General features: G+C 43.1%; 1 protein-coding gene across 1 annotated transcript; it reads right to left on the bottom strand.

Moving 5' to 3' along the window:
• Positions 1 to 1,927: 1,927 nt before the first annotated feature.
• LOC112246019 (heparan sulfate glucosamine 3-O-sulfotransferase 2-like) lies at positions 1,928 to 18,700 on the bottom strand. The gene is made up of 2 exons (XM_024414281.2): positions 17,608 to 18,700; positions 1,928 to 2,989 (listed from the first exon to the last, which is right to left on the bottom strand). The coding sequence occupies exons 1-2, from the start codon at positions 18,141 to 18,143 to the stop codon at positions 2,371 to 2,373; spliced, it is 1,155 nt and encodes a 384-aa protein (XP_024270049.1). The 5' UTR covers positions 18,144 to 18,700; the 3' UTR covers positions 1,928 to 2,370.
• Positions 18,701 to 18,987: the final 287 nt, after the last annotated feature.

Raw genomic sequence — 18,987 nt, 5'->3', positions numbered from 1 at the left:
GCTGGCCATTGGAGGTAATTGGACTGTTACTTCTCCCATGATCGTGTCCATTCAATACCTGATGTGGAGAGCACAGTAGAGTAGGCCTGGGAAAGATTACATTTTGCCTATGACCATACCAGTTCACTATGCTGACTGTAGTGGCTAAAGGACAGTTCTGAGGTTCGCTGTCAATACAGTCTACTTGAATGACAGGGAAGAAAAAGAACACACACATAAGGAATAATATATGAGCCTTAGATTTCAGGCTGTAGACAGATTTCTGTACATTACCATGGTGATGCATTCTCACACACTCCTCTTTACTGACAACCATCTGGGATTAGTTACCCATAAACATTATGTGAGGTGTGTTTCTTGTATGGCTGCTACAAGTCAGCTAGAAATCCCATAAGTCTGTTTTCTTTGTACAGGATGGATCATTATTTCTATCTGCAATACAATCACACCAAACCGGGAAACAACTTGCTGTCAGTGCTCTGTTGTCAAGCCACATGCATTCTGGGAGGAAAAAAAGTAGTAATCAACTGTGTTTAGATAAAGTTGAGCTCATTGCTAAACTGCTCAGCATATCAGTGTGTACGGTGGTGGCTCACAAAGTAGCAGGCAGGGGTAGACAAGCATTGGCAGGTTAATCAAGAATTAATGGAGAGTAACACAAATGACAATTTAAATTAGGGATGGGCAACTTTGATGGGGGTGGGGGCTGCAGTGGCTCGCAGGTCTGCATACCCACATCTATACCCACACATGCAGTCAGAGCCGGCCCTAGCCTTTTGGGGGCCCTAAGCAACATTTTAAATAGTGCTATGGCCCAAGTGTAATGTCTGCTTCCAACTCACACCCTCAAACACGTAGGTCCCCTGAACGCAGCTCACTTTCCAGCCCACTTTCCAGCCCACGCTCTCAAACACCTAGATCCCCTGAATTCTAATCACCTGTTCACACACCTGTAGGTCATTAATACACACTATTTAGTTCAGTTCTTTGCACCCCATCACTGTGAGTTATTGCTTGTTTAGTGACACACGTCTTCAGAACTCTGTTTTTCCCGTAATTTACACCTCCCGTGTATGATAGTTTTTGCCTGCCTCACTAACGACGCCTTTTGCCTATTCCCTGCCTGTACTTTAGCCGGTTTCCTGTTACCTACTTATTGCCTGATCTCCCGGACTACGTTACTATCCTTTTCCCTGCCTGTACTGTAGCCCTTTTGGACCCCCTGTGTATGACCTTCTGCCTGTCCCTGGACCCAGCTACCTGCCTCCTCCAGTGGTCCTTTTCAATTATCACCTGCTGCACCCTGTGCTTGAGACCAGCCCTCTGTCTCCCCTTGTGTTCATTACACCAAGGACATGCCGTGGAAGGAACAGCACAGTTTTTATGCTGCTGCTATGAATATGTAATAAATGTGTAAAATATGCATTGGTTCTATGTGTCTATGATACATGGAGGTGGTTATTTTACAACGCTAATGATTGCAATTAAACTAGGAATACTGGGCATTTATTACATCCCCAAATTTGCAAATGGTTTGTAGGGGTTAAATTAGACGTAACGCTCTGTAATTTGTGTACTTCTATGTACTGTTTGGGCAATGATTAATGCACAAGTTCTGCCTTAAAACATTTAACCAAGACTGCAGTACTCAACTTACATTATTCAATCTGAATCTGCTTGTTTGGGAGCTTCTTATTTTAGCCTCCTTAATCAAGCCATTCCTAATTTCTCAAAAGGCTGAGTAAAATAAACATTATGTGTAGTTCTGTAGTTCAACTCCACGTCTTCCTCTATGTCTTTTCATTACACGCCACAAGTATCATCATAATGCCCACGATTTGATACGATAATATGCACGAGGGCATCCATTAACCGTTTTTACATTCATTATTGCCAGAATGCCTTTATGATACACATTTTATGCCGAGTTTACATACTATAGCTTTGTCATGTCTGTGATCATACTGTAGCATAGGACAGACATGTTACAACAAATCTCAGCTGTCTCTATACTCTTTATTGTTGTCCATTGAGTTGGAACGATTGACATGGTACGGTGTTGTAAAAGTAACAGGCCTTTGTGAAGAAACACAATTTAGTGTATGACATATACTAATTGTGAGAATAAATGGCATGGCAGCATATGTTTCTATCTTATTTGGTTAACACAACCAGCATGATGTTAAAGTAGGAAGTTATATCAGAGGTTTTAAAGTTAAAGGCAGATTACATACACCTTGTTAAACTCGCACTGTATATTCAAACATGAAGAGAAATTGGATTCACTTTAAGGTGTCCTCATTCGAATGACTCCACTGAGGTATTCATTTCAATAAACACATATCACCTGCTTTAAAAAAAATCTGATTCTCAATCCCACCTAAAGTCTTGCCCCACCATCTCATAGAATTTGATATTAAAAGGCCTATAAAAGTCCCGTAGCTGCTCAATGACCTCCCGGTCGATCTGCACGTGAGTTCTGCCCTTGGACTTGCCCAGGCAGCGGGGCTGGCTGCTGCTCTCTGGCTTCTTCAGGCAAGGGAAGCCTTTGGTTCGGTTAAAGTAGAAGTGCTTGTCTGTGATGATGCGTTTGAGACCCAAGAAGTCCTGGACTCGGCCCAGCTCCCCCGCCGGGTCCGTGATCAGCCGCTCGCCGCTCACAAAGTGGATCTGGGAGAGGCGAAAGTACTGCAGCCAGTTCTCTAGGTGGAGGATGTACATCCCTATGCGGATAGCATTCCATGAGGTGTCTACCAGACCCTGGCTCCGGTTCTGGAAGGCCAGCTCCTCGAAGGTGGGGATGTCCGGCTTCTTGGACAGGGTCTGTGTGTAGTCTGAGATGGCCCTGGTGACTGGGTTACGCACCACCACAATCAGCTTGGTGTTGGGGGACATACTGGCGATGCGTCTGGGAGCCTCTCTTGTCACAAAGTAGCTGGGGGTTTTCTCCAAGGTGATTTGGCTGTCTAGAGTCCGTGGCATTAGTCCTCTAAATAGGGAAAGACAGAAAGAGAAAAACGCTAATTTAACTTTTATGCCTGGAATCCATTGCATTAGTACTCTAGAAGGGGATAGAATAGTAAAGCAATTTAATTGTCTTGCAGAAATTGTTATCCACTTCGACAGCTGAAAAGGTTTCATGAAAACAACTCATGTTCCCTATCTCCAGGGTGACAGTGATGCTGAGGGCTGGAGGGAAATCATCCAATCACATTTTAGACTGGTGTTCATAAATCACAATCACCTGCATTAAGGACATCCAACAGAAAAAGATACTTGGGAGAATCTGGGTCACACTAAATAGGTCATCATTTTCATAAAGTTTCTGGGGAAATGCATCTTAAAATGTTTGTAAGGTTTTTCTCATATCTATGGAAACCATGCATAGCAAAGTAAGGACTAGTGTTCTGATATTTTCCAAGAAAATGTAGAGACTGGCATTGCTCTGGAAATGCCCTTTTATGATTTGAGCAATGGGAGTTAAGAAATGCATCATTCCTGTTTAAAACCTGGGTTATGCAAAAGTTGTATTTAAACATGGAGCCACTAGAACACGATGAGCCAAGTAAAGCCCCACCGGCCAAACCCTCCCCTAACAACACTGGGCCAATTGTGCACCGTCCTATGGGACTCCCGGCCATGGTCGGTTGTGGCACAGCCCGGGAATGAACCCGGATCTGTAGTAGCGCCTCTAGCACTGCAATTCAGTGCCTTAGACCAATGTACCACTCGGGAGGCCTGAATAGTTCTAAGATACAATTACAACCTACATTTGAATACAACATCATTGTCCATTGGTTAGAACAGAAATGTGTCTTCTTCCTTTCCCAACATGCTTCTGGTCCACCTCTCTAACCTCTAGGCTACTGGGCTTTCCCATTGTGTATCCATAATAAAAGCTCTAGATACAGTAAAATTCCTCTTCCCTCCAGGTCAGGACCTTGATTCCCTGAAACTTTTGACCATTGACATGGATAGATCCCACCTAAAGTGCATCGAGCAGTTTCTCCCAAAACCATTCTTGCACTTAAACTGATACAGTAAATAAAATAGTAACTTTATGTCTGTGACTGATGATTCTGTGCTTCCGACTTTGTGGCAACAGTTTGGGGAAGGCCCTTTCCTGTTTCAGCATGACAATACAGAAATAGTTTGTCGAGATCTTTGTGGAAGAACTTGACTATCCTGCTCAGATCCCTGACCTCAACCCCATCGAACACCTTTGGGATGAATTGGTACACCGACTGTGAGCCAGGCCTAATCGCCCCAATATCACTGCCGAACTCACCAATGCTCTTGTGGCTGAATGGGAGCAAGTCCCCTCAGCAATGTCCCAACATCTATTGGAAAGCCTCCCCAAAAGAGTGGAGGCTGTTATAGCAGCAAAGGGGGGTGACCAACTCCATATTAATGCCTATGATTTTAGAATGAAATGTTTGACTTGAAGGTGTCCACATACATTTGGTCATGTAGTGTACCTTAACATTCTGATAAATATTGATCAGTTTAGCTTGATTTATGAATCGTGTGCTGTTCTGCTGGGTGTCTCAGTTAGCCTTACCAGTTTAGGGCCACAGGCAATCATTGATCTTCCATGGGATAGAAGGAACAGAACAGCAGTAGCACCATCCCCAGAAAACAGCATTACAGTACGCTAAATACATGCTACTACTGTATATCTCAGGTGCTATGTGATGGAATCCCAACTTAGTTATATCATCAACCTTAACCTATAGTATAGCATATTCTTCCTCTTTCTTTACACTTCCATACATGTATTATTGCGTTGATGGAATTTTAGGGACCTATATAATCTCATGGAGAAAGCTACAGACATTCCAACACTGTTGGGTTATATCATTTCAAACGCTACCCTTTTCGGTTTCACAATTCTCACCAACACTGTTAAAAGAAATAGCTGCAATTAAGCATATTACATAAACCTTTTTTAAAAATCCACACAACCAACACCCAGGATGGTGTTACTGACAGTCTAACACTTCCCCTGGTGCCTGGTGCAGGAGCTGAACGCAGCGTGAACAAGATCTGAAATTCTCACTCTTTTGCTGATGAGAAGGAGTGTTGGTGCTGTACTAGCTTTTGCAGCCGTGCTTTGTAACATTTCTCGACTGCCACAAAGAGGTGCATTTCTTGTCGATTAGGAATGAAAGAAAAACCATCACCTCCTATAACTTTATTTAATCCACCAAGGTTTCAGACGAGACCAGGACACAAAAAGGTTTAGTGCAGCTTTCCATAGAGAAAGCCATAATGGAACATAAAATTCAATGGGATTCTCTTACTTCACACAACCAATTACATTTTCCATTTTCCAAGTACAAGACAACAATGATCCACTGCCTAAAGATGAACATGTGCATGTTGGGGAGCACAAGAAACAACATGACATGTTCACATTATCTCCTGGGTTTGCTGAGTCCCGGGATTGGTTGAACAGAAACCTAGCTTGAATTGAACTTTATTTGTTCATGATTGGAGTGATGGGATGCGCATGTACATTTGCTCTTTCGATTATTCCCCCCTTCTCTTTATCATTAAACGTTAACAGCCTTGCCACTGTTTTATTAACCTGATTTGAATTACATTGGTGGAATTTGCATTGGCATAATGTGCACTTCCATAGTGTAGGCCTACACGTTGTGCATACATTCTCATTTCAGCAGGGATTTAATCCATGTCATGTATTTGAGAAATGAATTTGCCCTCTCAGATCGAACAAATTACATTGATAAAATAAACGGTCCACCTGCTGTTCTCTGCAGTTTTTATTTTTATTGAACTAACATTTATTTTACAGATATTGATTATTATAAATGAAAGCCCATCCACATGATTACAAAACATTCAATTGACCAGAATATAAACCCGCTTCTCATCAAGAAACATTTCATTAACATTTAACTAAAGTGCCATCTTCCATTTTCCTCTTATGTAAATACCCAAACCGGGGAGAAGAACAGTTATTCATGTGAGCATACTGACTGCGTAACTGAGAACACAACCACCACAGTGGGACATTAGGAATGGCTCCATGCAAAGGTCTGATATCACACCTGAAACTTCCACTAACATCAATTGCCAGTTGCTATTTGCGTTGGTCTCCCTGTATTTAGATGCCTGCCTTTTTCAATGGAGGTGCTTGTAGCATAATAGAGGACGGGAGGAGGCTGTAATTGTAATACGCCAAGGTTTCTGTGACATGTTGTAAGCCATTCAGCAGCATTCAGCAGCATTCTGTGCTGACACCCTATGGTGCTTGAAGAGAACAGCGAGCACCTTCAGTCGCGTAGCTTTCTAAAAGCCTTCATTGTCGCTCGATAGGCCTACTCTCAAAAGGATAGGGTCACCATGATCACTCCAGCTCTCAATTTACTGACAAGCTTTTTGGAGCTCTGGGACAAGGTTACAGATGATATATTGTAAATCATATCAGATAACTCCGTAGAATTAACCATTAGTGAAATATTAATAATGATGGAGAATATAGTTGGAAGGTATATCCACAATGTGGAACTGTACTGCCATTGCACACATTTTGACACATTGAGTACACCCACACACACACACACATATATCTACAAAGCTGGCAGTAACTGGCATTTTGTGTCATGAATCAAAGTTGTAGAGAGATGGATGGGCTCCCCGCTCTGATCATCATCCGGATCCTGTGAGCTGGAACTAAATTGACTGGAATAATTTACAGCCGTCTCCTGTTCAGGTTATTGGTGAAACTCTGAGAGGAGTCAGGATGCGTTACAGGCTTGGCTGTGACATTTTAATCCCTCTAATGAATCGAGGTGTGGAGGATCTATCCCAACATTGTAAATGTGCCCAGTGCTCACAAGATTGCAAAGAGATAGCAATTCCCCCCTCACTGGTAAAAACACACGTGTGTATTTAACATCCTCCCCTGACAGATGTGTTGAGACCAACACCTAAAAATCATGTCTGGCATACTGTAACATTAAAAGTGCCAAAGGATGTGCCGAGTTCCCTGGCTGCTAACGTGGCTCCACTGAGCAAGTCAACATTGTACAGACACACAGACACCAGCTATATCAGGCATGTAAGACCGTAGCAGCAGGTAAAGGTCGGCTTTGGATCATCTCCTTCAGCACAATCAATTAACCCAGACCTTGCCAGTGTAACTTCATTGATGTTTCAAATCAAGAGGGAATTGTGTGCATTGTAAGAGTCCTCAGTAAATATTTGCTCGTGAACCACAGTAGTGCGTCTACATAACTTTGGTATGGTCATTAGCAGATCTTCTGATGTGGACGAAATGGAATGTGTTTGACAGAACACCTGTAGCATCTCTAAGGTTGAGGTCAAATGTAGCATAGCATCTTTACATAGATGCACAGAACACCTGTAGCATCTCTAAGGTGGAGGTAAAATGTAGCATAGCATCTTTCCATAGATGTGTAGAACACGTGTGGCCTCTCTAAGGTTGAGCTAAAATGTAGCATAGCATCTTTCAGTAGATGTAGAGAACATGTGCAGCCTCTCTAAGGTTGAGTTAAAACATAGCATAGCATGTTTCAATAGATGTACAGAGTCAGGTATTGATGTGGCTAAGTCAATAACTCAATCATGAAGTATTCTGCTTAATCTTAAACCTATGTGGCACAGGAGGTTGGTGGCACCTTAATTGGTGAGGACAGGCTCGTGGTAATGGCTGGAGCGGAATCAGAGGAATGGTATCAAACACATCAAATATGGTTTGATGCTGTTCCATTTGCTCTGTTCCAGACATTATTATGAGCCGTCATCCCCTCAGCAGCCCCCACTGCATTGATGATTTTGTTTGCCTTCTTCAGTGTTGTATTCACGTCCTCCACGTTCAAGCTATCATCCACTGTCAGTAGAAAGGCTGTGGAGGTGACACACTGTTTTCAACAGAATTAATCCAGGCCTCATGGTACTAATTACCCAGCTTTATGATGAGTCGGAGGATTGGACAGTAATGCGAGGGCCAGGCCTGATCTGATTGGGATTTAAATTGGAAACCATCAATCATGACAAGCAGGCAGCGTCCCTGCAACAGACAGACAGACGGAGAGATTTAGAGAGTGGCCCCTATCTCTGGCAGAGCAGAACGTGTCTGTCATCACACAGACTAATAATGAACCCTGCCTATTATACAACACACAGCTTGTGAGTTACTGTCTACTAACCAGGGACAGGGAGCATGGTGACTTCAACGTATCCATTATCTGTGGTGTTGGGATGGCCTCGGCTCGAGCGGGGGTTATTTGGAAAAGCCCCTGATTAAATTATTACAAAGGTCTCATGGCTCATCATGGTCACTTCCAAACGATCTGTAGAACGTAAGACGAAGTGAGATCAGTGCAGGGAAAAGCCTGGGATTTAGAGCATGTCTATACTGCTTTCTTGGTGGATGCTACAGAGCACGTTGTTGAAGTGTGGTGTTATACAGTATTGTATGTGGATTTCAAAGCTTTCTCACATACCTCTATTACCGGGGCCTGAATTATATTCACATTCACATAGACAGTCATACTCTTATCCATTGGTTTCATTCTGAAGCCTTTCATCTTCCAATTTGTATGACATCTCACAACAATACAGTGAATACTATCTAAGGTTATAGGATTCAGGGACAGGTAATACCAGTATGTGAGAAAGCTTTTAAATCATTATAGTGTATTGCCACAAACCACGGTATGTGTCTATGTTTAAGGTATGGCTAAGTCATATCTTCAATGACACAAGGAGGGTTCATTTGTACAGACCATTTTATGTTACGGTTGCAAACAATCCAGACTGCAATTACACAGCTTCATGTGTTCTAATGCACTAAGCTGTAATAAAACCAGAGTCGCTATACAACCGCATCACCAACTGCAGTCTACTCCCCTCGCCTGGTACGAAGGAAATAGCTTCATTCTGTCTCCACTGGAAAATATTATCTTATTAATATTTCACTCACTCCCATTTCTGCTGGAATGACGTCCAAGCATTAATCACCAGTCAGCAGCGACAGAAGCTGGTTTCAATGGAAGTCAATTAAGGGTTACCGAGCAATGTCCCAGGCAGCAATACTGAAGCCAGGTCAGCTGGTTGGTTAACTAGACCAAGAAATCAGTTATAGTCAACTGCCAAGACAACCAGCAGTAGGTTTTATTCAATTTAAAACAAAGCTCTGATCTGTTCTGTACACACCTTGTCAATATTTTCCAGAGTAAACTATGTTTTTACATCAGGACTGTCCTGATGAAAGTGTCCAACTATACAAAAATGAAGACACTCTTCGGAAGACCCCGAAATCCATGGCTGGCAAGCTGCACATCCTTAGATGAGCATTTCAGTTAATTGTGTAAATGTTTCAGATGAATTAACTGCGGCTCAGCTGCCAATTTCAATGAAACACAGTGTAAACAAAACTATTTCAGTGCATGTCAGCCTGTCCTCACATCCTGTTCAGTTTAAACTTGTTTCCTCCTGTCACATTTCCCCCTGCCTGTCTTTGCAAAAGGCTTTCTGCTGAACTGCAGGGAGTAATGGAAAACATTACCAACGCATAATGAGACACAGCAAATATACATTCAGTCTGCAGTTGAAATACAAATGGTTCTAAAGACACCTGGAATATGCTAGAGATAGGAAATATTGGAATATTCCTGGCAAGGAATCAATTCAAATTCAAATCAAATTGTATTTGCCACATGCGCCGAACACAACAGGTGTGTAGACCTTATAGTGAAATGCTTACTTACAAGCCCTTAACCAACAATGCTTTAAGAAGTTAATAAAAAACATTTTTAAAGTGTTAAAAAATAGATAAGTAAAAAATATACATTTTTAAAGTAACAAATAATTAAACAGCAGCAGCAGTAAAATAACAAGAGAGACTATATACAGGGGGTACCGGTACAGAGTCAATGTGCAGGGGCACCGGTTAGTGGAGGTAATTGAAGTAGTATGTACACGTAGGCAGAGTTAAAGTGACTTTGCATAGATTATAAACAGAGAGTAGCAGCAGCGTAAAAGAGGGGTCTGGGTAGCCCTTTGATTAGCTGTTCACGATTCTTATGGTTTAAGGGAAGAAGAAATTAAGAAGCTTTTTGGACCTAGACTTGACGCTCCGATACCGCTTGTTGTGAGGTAGCAGAGAGAACAGTGTGGCTGGAGTCTGACAATTTTTAGGGCCTTCCTCTGACACAGAGGTTCTGGGTGGCAGGAGGATTGGCTCCAGTGATGTACTGGACCATACACACTACCCTCTGTAAGTGCCTTGCGGTCGGAGCAGTTGCCATACCAGGCAGTGATGCAACCTGTCAGGATGCTCTCGATGGTGGAGCTGCAGAACCTTTTGAGGATCTGAGGACCCATGCTAACTCTTTTCAGTCTCCTGAGGGGGAATAGACTTTGTCGTGCCCTCTTCACAACTGTCTTGGTGTGTTTGGACCATGATAGTTTGTTGGTGATGTGGGCACCAAGGAACTTGAAGCTCTCAACCTGGTCCACTACAGACCCATCGATGAGAATGGGGGCGTGCTCGGTCCTCCTTTTCCTGTAAGCCACAGTTATCTCCTTTGTCTTGAACACGTTGAGGGAGAGGTTGTTGTCCTGGCACCACACGACCAGGTCTCTGACCTCCTCTCTATAGGCTGACTCATCATTGTAGGTGATCAGGCCTACCACTGTTGTGTCATCGGGACAATTGATGATGGTGTTGGAGTCGTGCCTGGCCATGCAGTCATAAGTGAACAGGGAGAACAGAAGGAGACTAAGCACAAGCCCCTGAGGGGTCCCCGTGTTGAGGATCGGAGTGGCAGATGTGTTGTTACCTACTCTTACCACCTGGAGGCGGCCCGTCAGGAAGTCCAGGATCCAGTTGCAGAGGAAGGTGTTTAGTCCCAGGGTCCTTAGCTTAGTGATTAGCTTTGAGGGCACTATGGTGTTGAACGCTGAGCTGTAGTCAATAAATAGCATTCTCTCACAGGAGTTCCTTTTGTCCAGGTGAGAAAGGGCAGTGTTGAGTGCAATAGAGATTGCATCATCTGTGGATTTGTTTGGGAAGTATGCAAATTGGAGTGGGTCTAGGTTTTCTGGGATAATGTTGTTGATGTGAGCCATGACCAGCCTTTCAAAGCACTTCATGGCTACAGATGTGAGTGCTACGGGTCAGTAGTCATTTAGGTAGTAGTCATTTAGTGTTCTTGGGCACAGGAACTATGGTGGTCTGCACTTGCCACTTGCCAGACCTTTTTAAAGGTCTTAATCACATCGGCTACTGAGAGCGTTATCACACAGTCTTCTGGAACAGTTGGTGCTCTCATGCATTGCAGTGTGCAGTGTTACTTGCCTCGAAGCAAGCATAGAAGTAATTTAGCTTGTCTGGTAGGTCTGTGTCACTGGGCAGCTCGTGGCTGTGCTTCCCTTTGTAGTCTGTAATAGTTTGCAAGCCCTTCCACATCCGAGGAGCGTTGGAGCCGGTGTAGTATGATTCCATCTTTGTATTGACGCTTTGCCTGTTTGATGGTTTGTTGGAGGGCATAGCGGATTTTCTTATAAGCTTCCGGGTTAGAGTCCCACTCTTTGAAAGCGGCAGCTCTACTCTTTAGCTTAGTGCGAATGTTGCCTGTAATCCATGGCTTCTGGTTGGGGTATTTACGTACGGTCATTGTGGGGACGACGTCATCAACGCACTTATTGATGAAGCAAGTGACTGATGTGGTGTACTCCTCAATGCCATCGGAAGAATCCCGGAACATATTCCAGTCTGTGCTTGCAAAAACTGTCCTGTAGCTTAGCATCTGCTTCATCTGACCACTTTCTTATTGACCGAGTCACTAGTGCTTCCTGCTTTAGTTTTTGCCTGTAAGCAGGAATCAGGAGGATAGAATTATGGTTAGATTTGCCAAATAGAAGGTGGGGGAGAGCTTTGTACGTGTCTCTGTGCGTGGAATAAAGGTGGTCTAGAGTTGTTTTCCCTCTGCTGCACATTTAACATTCTAATAGAAATGAGGTAAAACTGATTTGAGTTTCCCTGTATTAAAGTCCCCGGCTACTAGGAGCGCCACCTCTGGATGAGCGTTTTCCTGTTTGCTTATGTCCGTATACAACTCAATGAGTGCTGTCTTAGTGCCAGCATCAGTCTGCGGCGGTATATAGACAGCTACGAAAAATATAGATGTAAATAATGTGGTCTACAGCTTATCATGAAATACTCTATCTCAGGCGAGCAAAACCTCAAGACTTCCTTGGAATTCGTGCACCAGTTGTTGTTTACAAATATATATAGGTCGCCGCCACCAGAGGCCACTGTTCTATCCTGCCGAAAAAGATTGAAACCCGCCAGCTGTATGTTAATCATGTTGTCGTTCAGCCACGACTCAGTGAAACATAAGATGTTACTTTTTTAATGTCCCGCTGGTAGGATATACATGCTCGTAGTTCGTCTATTTGATTATAGATTGATTGGTAAAGGTAGGTAGATTATCCTCTCCGTGACGGATCCTTACAAGGCACCCAGACAGTCGTCCACGATATCTCTGTCTTTTCCTCCTGCGAATGACAGGGAAGAGGGTCTTGTCGGGTGTCTGGAGTAAATTCTTCCCGTCCAACTCGTTGAAGAAGATGAATTCCTCCAATACGGGGTGAGTAATCGATGCCCTGATATCAAGAAGCTCTTTTCGGTCAATAGACACGGTGGCAGAAACATTATGTAGAAAATGAGTTACAAATAGTGCAAAAAAACATACACAATAGCACAATTGGTTATGGGATCGTAAAACGGCGGCCATCTCCTTCAGTGCCATTATCATTCCGAAAAATGTTTGAGGCGTGTATACTATGTATTGTACTAACTAGTCTAGACTCCAGGAAAAACAGTTTGAACAGACTTGTGCATATCCCCATTTAATTCAACTCAATTTACTACAGTCAAAACTACACATGTATTTAATCACATTATACATTTATAGGTTTGGTGTCAGCCATGTTAGATTCTGTCTCTCAGAATAGTGTCATTGTGTGGCCTTGCCTCCAGGATGGCCTACCACTCTCAACAGCTCTTAATGTTATGTACAGCTGGGTTACCTACAGTTGGTAAAGGCTCTATCCCTGTCTCCGAGTAGGAAGCTCACAACACCACTACCTCTGTCTCTTGCTGCTGGCAACTCCAGTTAATGACTTATTCAATACAAAATCCTAATACAAAAACCTCACTGTGCCATGGTGTCTTTGGGGGATATTCCCGAGAGGAGTTGTTTTTGTAATTAATGTTAACTGCTACATGTTTCTGAGCTATATCGGGATTAAGACTCCTCATTACTAGTGGAAAGAGATGCCTGGGTCAGTGGAATGTGCAGTTCCCTCCGTTAAATGAGCAGCAGACAACTTTCTGTCCTCGTCAACCTTTCTGACGTTAGAGTTCCGGGGCTCAGTATCCTCCCTGAGCCAATTAATGGTGGACCTGGAGAATAATCTTGGCTGAAGCAGATTCTACGAGGCCTCTTGCACAATTTGAACAGGGAATCAGGGAATCTATTTGATGTTTCGTCTGACTCCTGTAAAATCAGTAGAGCTGAGATGCCCTTTTAAGTTCTGATGGTGATGGTGTGTAGTGCTGCGGATTTGTTAGATGTTTTTGATCGTGTGCGAAAATTGAAAAACGCGTCCACAAAGTGTTGCGGAATTGGTTGCAGTATAATGTATGATTCAGCTGCCCCTTATATAGTCACATGGATGGAGAGACACTCACATCCAATCTAAATGAGGCCAAATGGGTCTTATTCTATTCTGGAGATCATGTAATGAACACTGCACTATTTCACTGTCGTCGCACAGGTCTGTCACTTACAATGGGGGGGAAATAGTTGGATTATGCAAGTAATGCACAATTAAAAAAGATTAAAAATAGAGGACAGTCTATCACGGTGCCTCATTAGATGATGGTGACAATCGTATTATTTAATGCTGAGACCAGGTCGTATTAGTTCTCGTCTGCATAAAGTTTCAGCCACCATGACTGAGGTGAACTAATACAGCAAACATTTAAATACATTTAAATGGATGGTGTCTCATGTCTTGAACTGAAATAAAATGAAAAATAAAACTCTCTAAAGCACATTATTAAAGGTGATTTGTATGGAACTTCTGACGTTAATCAGCCAATTTATCTTTCTCATTACTGGCGGCATTTATGTGGCTCTTATTGCAAGATGTCAGTGGCTAAACTAAAATTGCTTTCAGAGGGGATTAGAGACACTGTTGCTAGGTCCTGGCCTCTGTGGCATTTTAATTAATCAGTCCCCAAATAGTACTGATGAATTTAGAGCCTGTTCGTGTGTGTGTGTGTGTGTGTGTGTGTGTGTGTGCATGCATGGGGGTGGGTACGTAAGTGTGAGTGTAATTAATAATTAACGTGAAACTAATTATATGAATACAGTATCTGCTATATTGGCACTATATTGGCAGAAGCCTACTGCACACTAACTTCCCGCTGTTCTATTAGTCTAATATTAGCATTATTGAAGTTATATTATAGGCCTATTCTTAACCTCCAGAGCTAAGTGTGTGAAAAAGCACCGCTACGTCAAGTCCTCAGCCCTGAACTGAATGCCTCCAGGTCCCTTTTATTGATTTAAGCAGCTCCCCATGGGTGAGTCTGACTCAACTGACTTAAACACAACAGGTATAAATGGCATCACACTGCGATGGGACAGTGAGCACACCACAACCAACTGGGCTTAGGGAGAGGTGCTGGGTGATTTCACTAGAGTGGCCTGTCTGACAGAACCTCCTACAGAACAGAACACTTTCTAATGGCACATTCTTTGTTTCAGTGGGTTTTCTCTCTCGGCTAAGTGTAGATGCGACCCATGAGAGTTCCCTGCTCGGGTTCACTCAACAGGCACCATGTTCTGTCAGAGAGGAGAATGTGACACCTGTGTAATGCCTGCTTTTAGGCATGCAGGTACCATCTTCAGCAATGGTCTTACGGCTGCCAAGGGATGAGAGCAGGTAGAGTCACACAACTGAGCCAAGCTGAGCTGAGATTTACTGGATCTGGCCATGCTGGAAAGGATCATGTGAAAGGAAAATATGAAAGCCAGCGCGGTACTGTTTGGGTAGGCACAATAATGAGAAAAGGATATTACTCTTCTATGGACTTTGTTATCCAAGGTCTGACTCGTGGGTACGAGACAGCACCAGTGTCCCGTCTCATCGACGTACAGTACACTGGAGGGGCATCCCGTTAGAGGGAAGGCAGGAGGAGTCCTACCTTGTCCGATGTCACTAATCAATATTAGCCATATTTCTGCTGGAGAGGGTTTCTTAAAAGTCTGCCCCTGAAAATATCTATTACCGTTGATCTGCATGTTTACTTACTGAAATTCGACACTGCAGCTATACTGTGGCATTTCAACCTGGGTATCAAGCCAAAGGAACTTCATCCTGGATTTGGGGCATGATTTACTTGTAATGCTTACGATTCCAATTGCTTTCGGTCTGAGTGTTTCTTTTACTCTGGTATTCCAAAATATTTGTATGCCTTGGGAAATCAAATCTTTAGATCAATTATCTCACAAACTACACTATATGGTATGTGGCTCCCTCTTCAAATTAGCAGATTTGACTATTTCAGTCACACCATTGCTGACAGGTGTATAAAATTGAGCACACAGCTGTGCAATCTCCATAGACAAACATTGGCAGCAGAATGGCCTTACTGAAGAGCTCACTGACTTTCAACAAGTCCGTTTGTCAAATTTCTGCCCTGCTACAGCTGCCCCGGTCAACTGCTGTTATTGTGAAGTGGCAAAGTCTAGGAGCAACAACGACTCAGCCGCAAAGTGGTAGGCCACACAAGCTCACAGAACGGGACCACCGAGTGCTGAAGTACATAGCGAGTAGAAATCATCTGTGTTCGGTTGCAGCACTCACTACTGTGTTCCAAACCGCCTCTGGAAGCAATGTCAGCGCAATAACTGTTTGTCAGGAGCTTCATGAAATGGGTTTCTATGGACGAGCAGCCGCACACAAGCCTAAGATCACCATGCGCAATGCCAAGCTTCGGCTGGAGTGGTGTAAAGCTCGCCACCGTGGAGCAGTGGAAACGGGTTCTCTGGAGTGATGAATCACGCTTCACCAACTGGCAGTCCGACGGACGAATCTGGGTTTGGCGGATGGCAGGAGAACTCTACCTGCCCCAATGCATAGTGCCAACTGTAAAGTTTGGTGGAGGAGGAATAATAGTCTGGGGCTGTTTTTCATGGTTCGGGGTAGGCCGCTTAGTTCCAGTGAAGGGAAAACGTAACGCTACATCATACAATGACATTCTAGATGATTCTGTGCTTCCAACTTTTCCTGTTTCAGCATGACAGTGCCCCCATGCACAAAGCGAGGTCCATACAGAAAAGGTTTGTCGAGATCAGCGTTGAAAGAACTTGACTGGCCTGCACAGAGCCCTGACCTCAACCCCATTGAACACTTTAGGGATGAATTGGAACGACGACTCACTAATGCTCTTGTGGCTGAATGGAAGCAAGTCTTACCCGAAGAGTGGAGGTTGTTATAGCAGCAATGGGGGAACCAACATCCATATTAATACCCATAATTTTGGAATGAGATGTTCGACGAGCAGGTGTCCACATCATTTTTGGTCATGTAGTGTATCTACATTGAGAATACAAAACATGAATAACACCTGCACTTTCCATGAAATAGACTGACCAGGTGAATCCACGTGAACGCAATAATCCCTTATTGACGTCACTTGTTAAATCCACTTCAATTACTGTAGACGAGGGGAGGAAACAGTTAAAGAAGGACATTTAAGCCTTGCGACAATTGAGACATGGATTGTGTGTATATCATTCAGAGGGTGAATGGGCAAGACAAAATATTGAAGTGCCTTTGAGTGAGGTATGGTAGTAGGTGCCAGGCACACTGGTTTATGTCAAGAACAGCAACGCTGATGGGTTTTTCACGCTCAACAGTTTCCCGTGTGTATCAAAAATTGTCCACCACCCAAAGGACAGCCAGCCAGCCAACTTGGTACAACTGTGGGAAGCATTGGAGTCAACATGGGCCAGCATCCTTGTGGAACGCTTTCGACACCTTGTAGAGTCCATGCCCCTATGAACTGAGGCCGCAACTCAATATCAGGAAGGTGTCCCTAATTGTTGTTATACTCCGTGTATCTATGAGTGTTCTCTACTGTATTTTGTTATGAAAAAAGGATCTCTAAGTGATCATTATCAACAATTTCAACAAGAGTGAGAGGAGGGAATATACTGCACAATTATTCAAGTACACACCCTGGTACACACTTTTTAAGTTGACTAATAATGTCAGAGATACACATTAGAATAGAATGGATATAGATGCAATTACACCCAAGCATATCTATATTATCTCATAGGCAGGCCTACATACATTAGGTTGTAAGAAGTTATAAACCTACTTAGCCTAAGCCTACTGTTTTATTGTGATAAATTCCTTTGTTGGGGGCCGTGCACTTGTTCAACAAATAAAATATTGAAAATGAAAATATATCATAAACAGACAAATTTGTTTATTATATATGTAAATCAACGTGACATTTCGTACCTGTACCAGTCCAATCCTCTGTCATAGTTTCTATCGAAAAAGTGGGGCTCTGTTCCAAGCGCGCGCACATCTGGATGAATTCGAATGAACTCCAGCACCGCTCTGGTGCCGCCCTTCTTCACCCCGATGATTAGTGCGTTGGGTAACTTTTTGTTTCCATATTTCTGTGCAACAGTAATATTATATTCGGATGGGGCAATACTCCGTTTGTGAGTGATGGGCAAGGCAGAATTTCTACTTTGGTTGCGAGCATTACTTGATCCTTGGTGAGTGAGTGCCACGTTTAAAGTCTCATCCAGAGCAGTCCTTCTGTCCACGATGCAATCTTTTTGCAGAAGTTTTTCGCTTCCTACGTTCTTGTGATGGAGGCACCTTTTTTCCTCATAACTCTGGGTTGGCATGATTGTACCACAACAAAACAGTATACTGTAGCATAAATATGTGAAGGACAATGAAATGGTGAATATAAAAATAAATCGTTTGCTCAACCTATTTGAAGATGGCACGATTCGGTTTGACATGAACCTATATGCCATATCTCCATGGGCCAAGGGACTGCATGTTTTTCTTCTGTGCTGCGCCTGGACTGCGGTGTCTCCCTGTGGTACCGGACTCTGCCTCTGCCAACATCCCAATACGACAGAAAACCAGGTAAATGTTCCTTCAAGAAATTACATGTGCACAATTTGCATCGTTTCCAATTAAACAATTGTTGGATAACTTTGGAGTAAATTGATATCAGCCATTTTCTTGGAAAAAGTAGAATGATTCCGCCTAAATGTGTTCATATAGTTTGAGTGGTAGGATGATTGCATCAGGAATATTAACTAATTGCATAATATTTTGTCGAAACACTTAAACCCCCACGGAGTCGTTATCCTCAATCCCATTCTTCGTTTTCCTCAATCCGTTGTTCTGGGTAAAATATGCCGTCTGTTGGATAATGATGAGTGACTTTGGAAACCTGCCGAAATCCAAAAATCTGCATCTCTTCCAAAAGGTACGGTGTAATCTGCCATTGACTCTAATCCGTGCGAAGCCTCAGCCTCGCCTTCACGGGATGTGCGATGTTCAGCTCATGTTTGGCTGCTTTCTCAAAGTTCTCAAGAATGCCGTTGCGGCAGTCAGGGACAGACGATGAATATATAAAGATGCCGTCTGACGTCACTCTTCATATGATCATATTCTCCATGCATGTAACTTTTTAAAGGAATACTCCTGTTAGCCTATTTTATAGAGACATACAGCATATATAGTCGGCAGGTGAAGCATAGTCAATGTGGATACCTGTGTGTGAACATTTCCACATAACTCACATGAACGTGTGTTCTCTAGCCAATTGGAATTCATAGGACAACAAGCATTTTTATTTAGAAATTA

Source organism: Oncorhynchus tshawytscha, linkage group LG09, assembly GCF_018296145.1.
Source record: "Oncorhynchus tshawytscha isolate Ot180627B linkage group LG09, Otsh_v2.0, whole genome shotgun sequence".
In the NCBI taxonomy this organism is placed as follows: Eukaryota; Metazoa; Chordata; class Actinopteri; order Salmoniformes; family Salmonidae; genus Oncorhynchus; species Oncorhynchus tshawytscha.
This window is presented reverse-complemented; position numbering and strand designations above follow the sequence as displayed.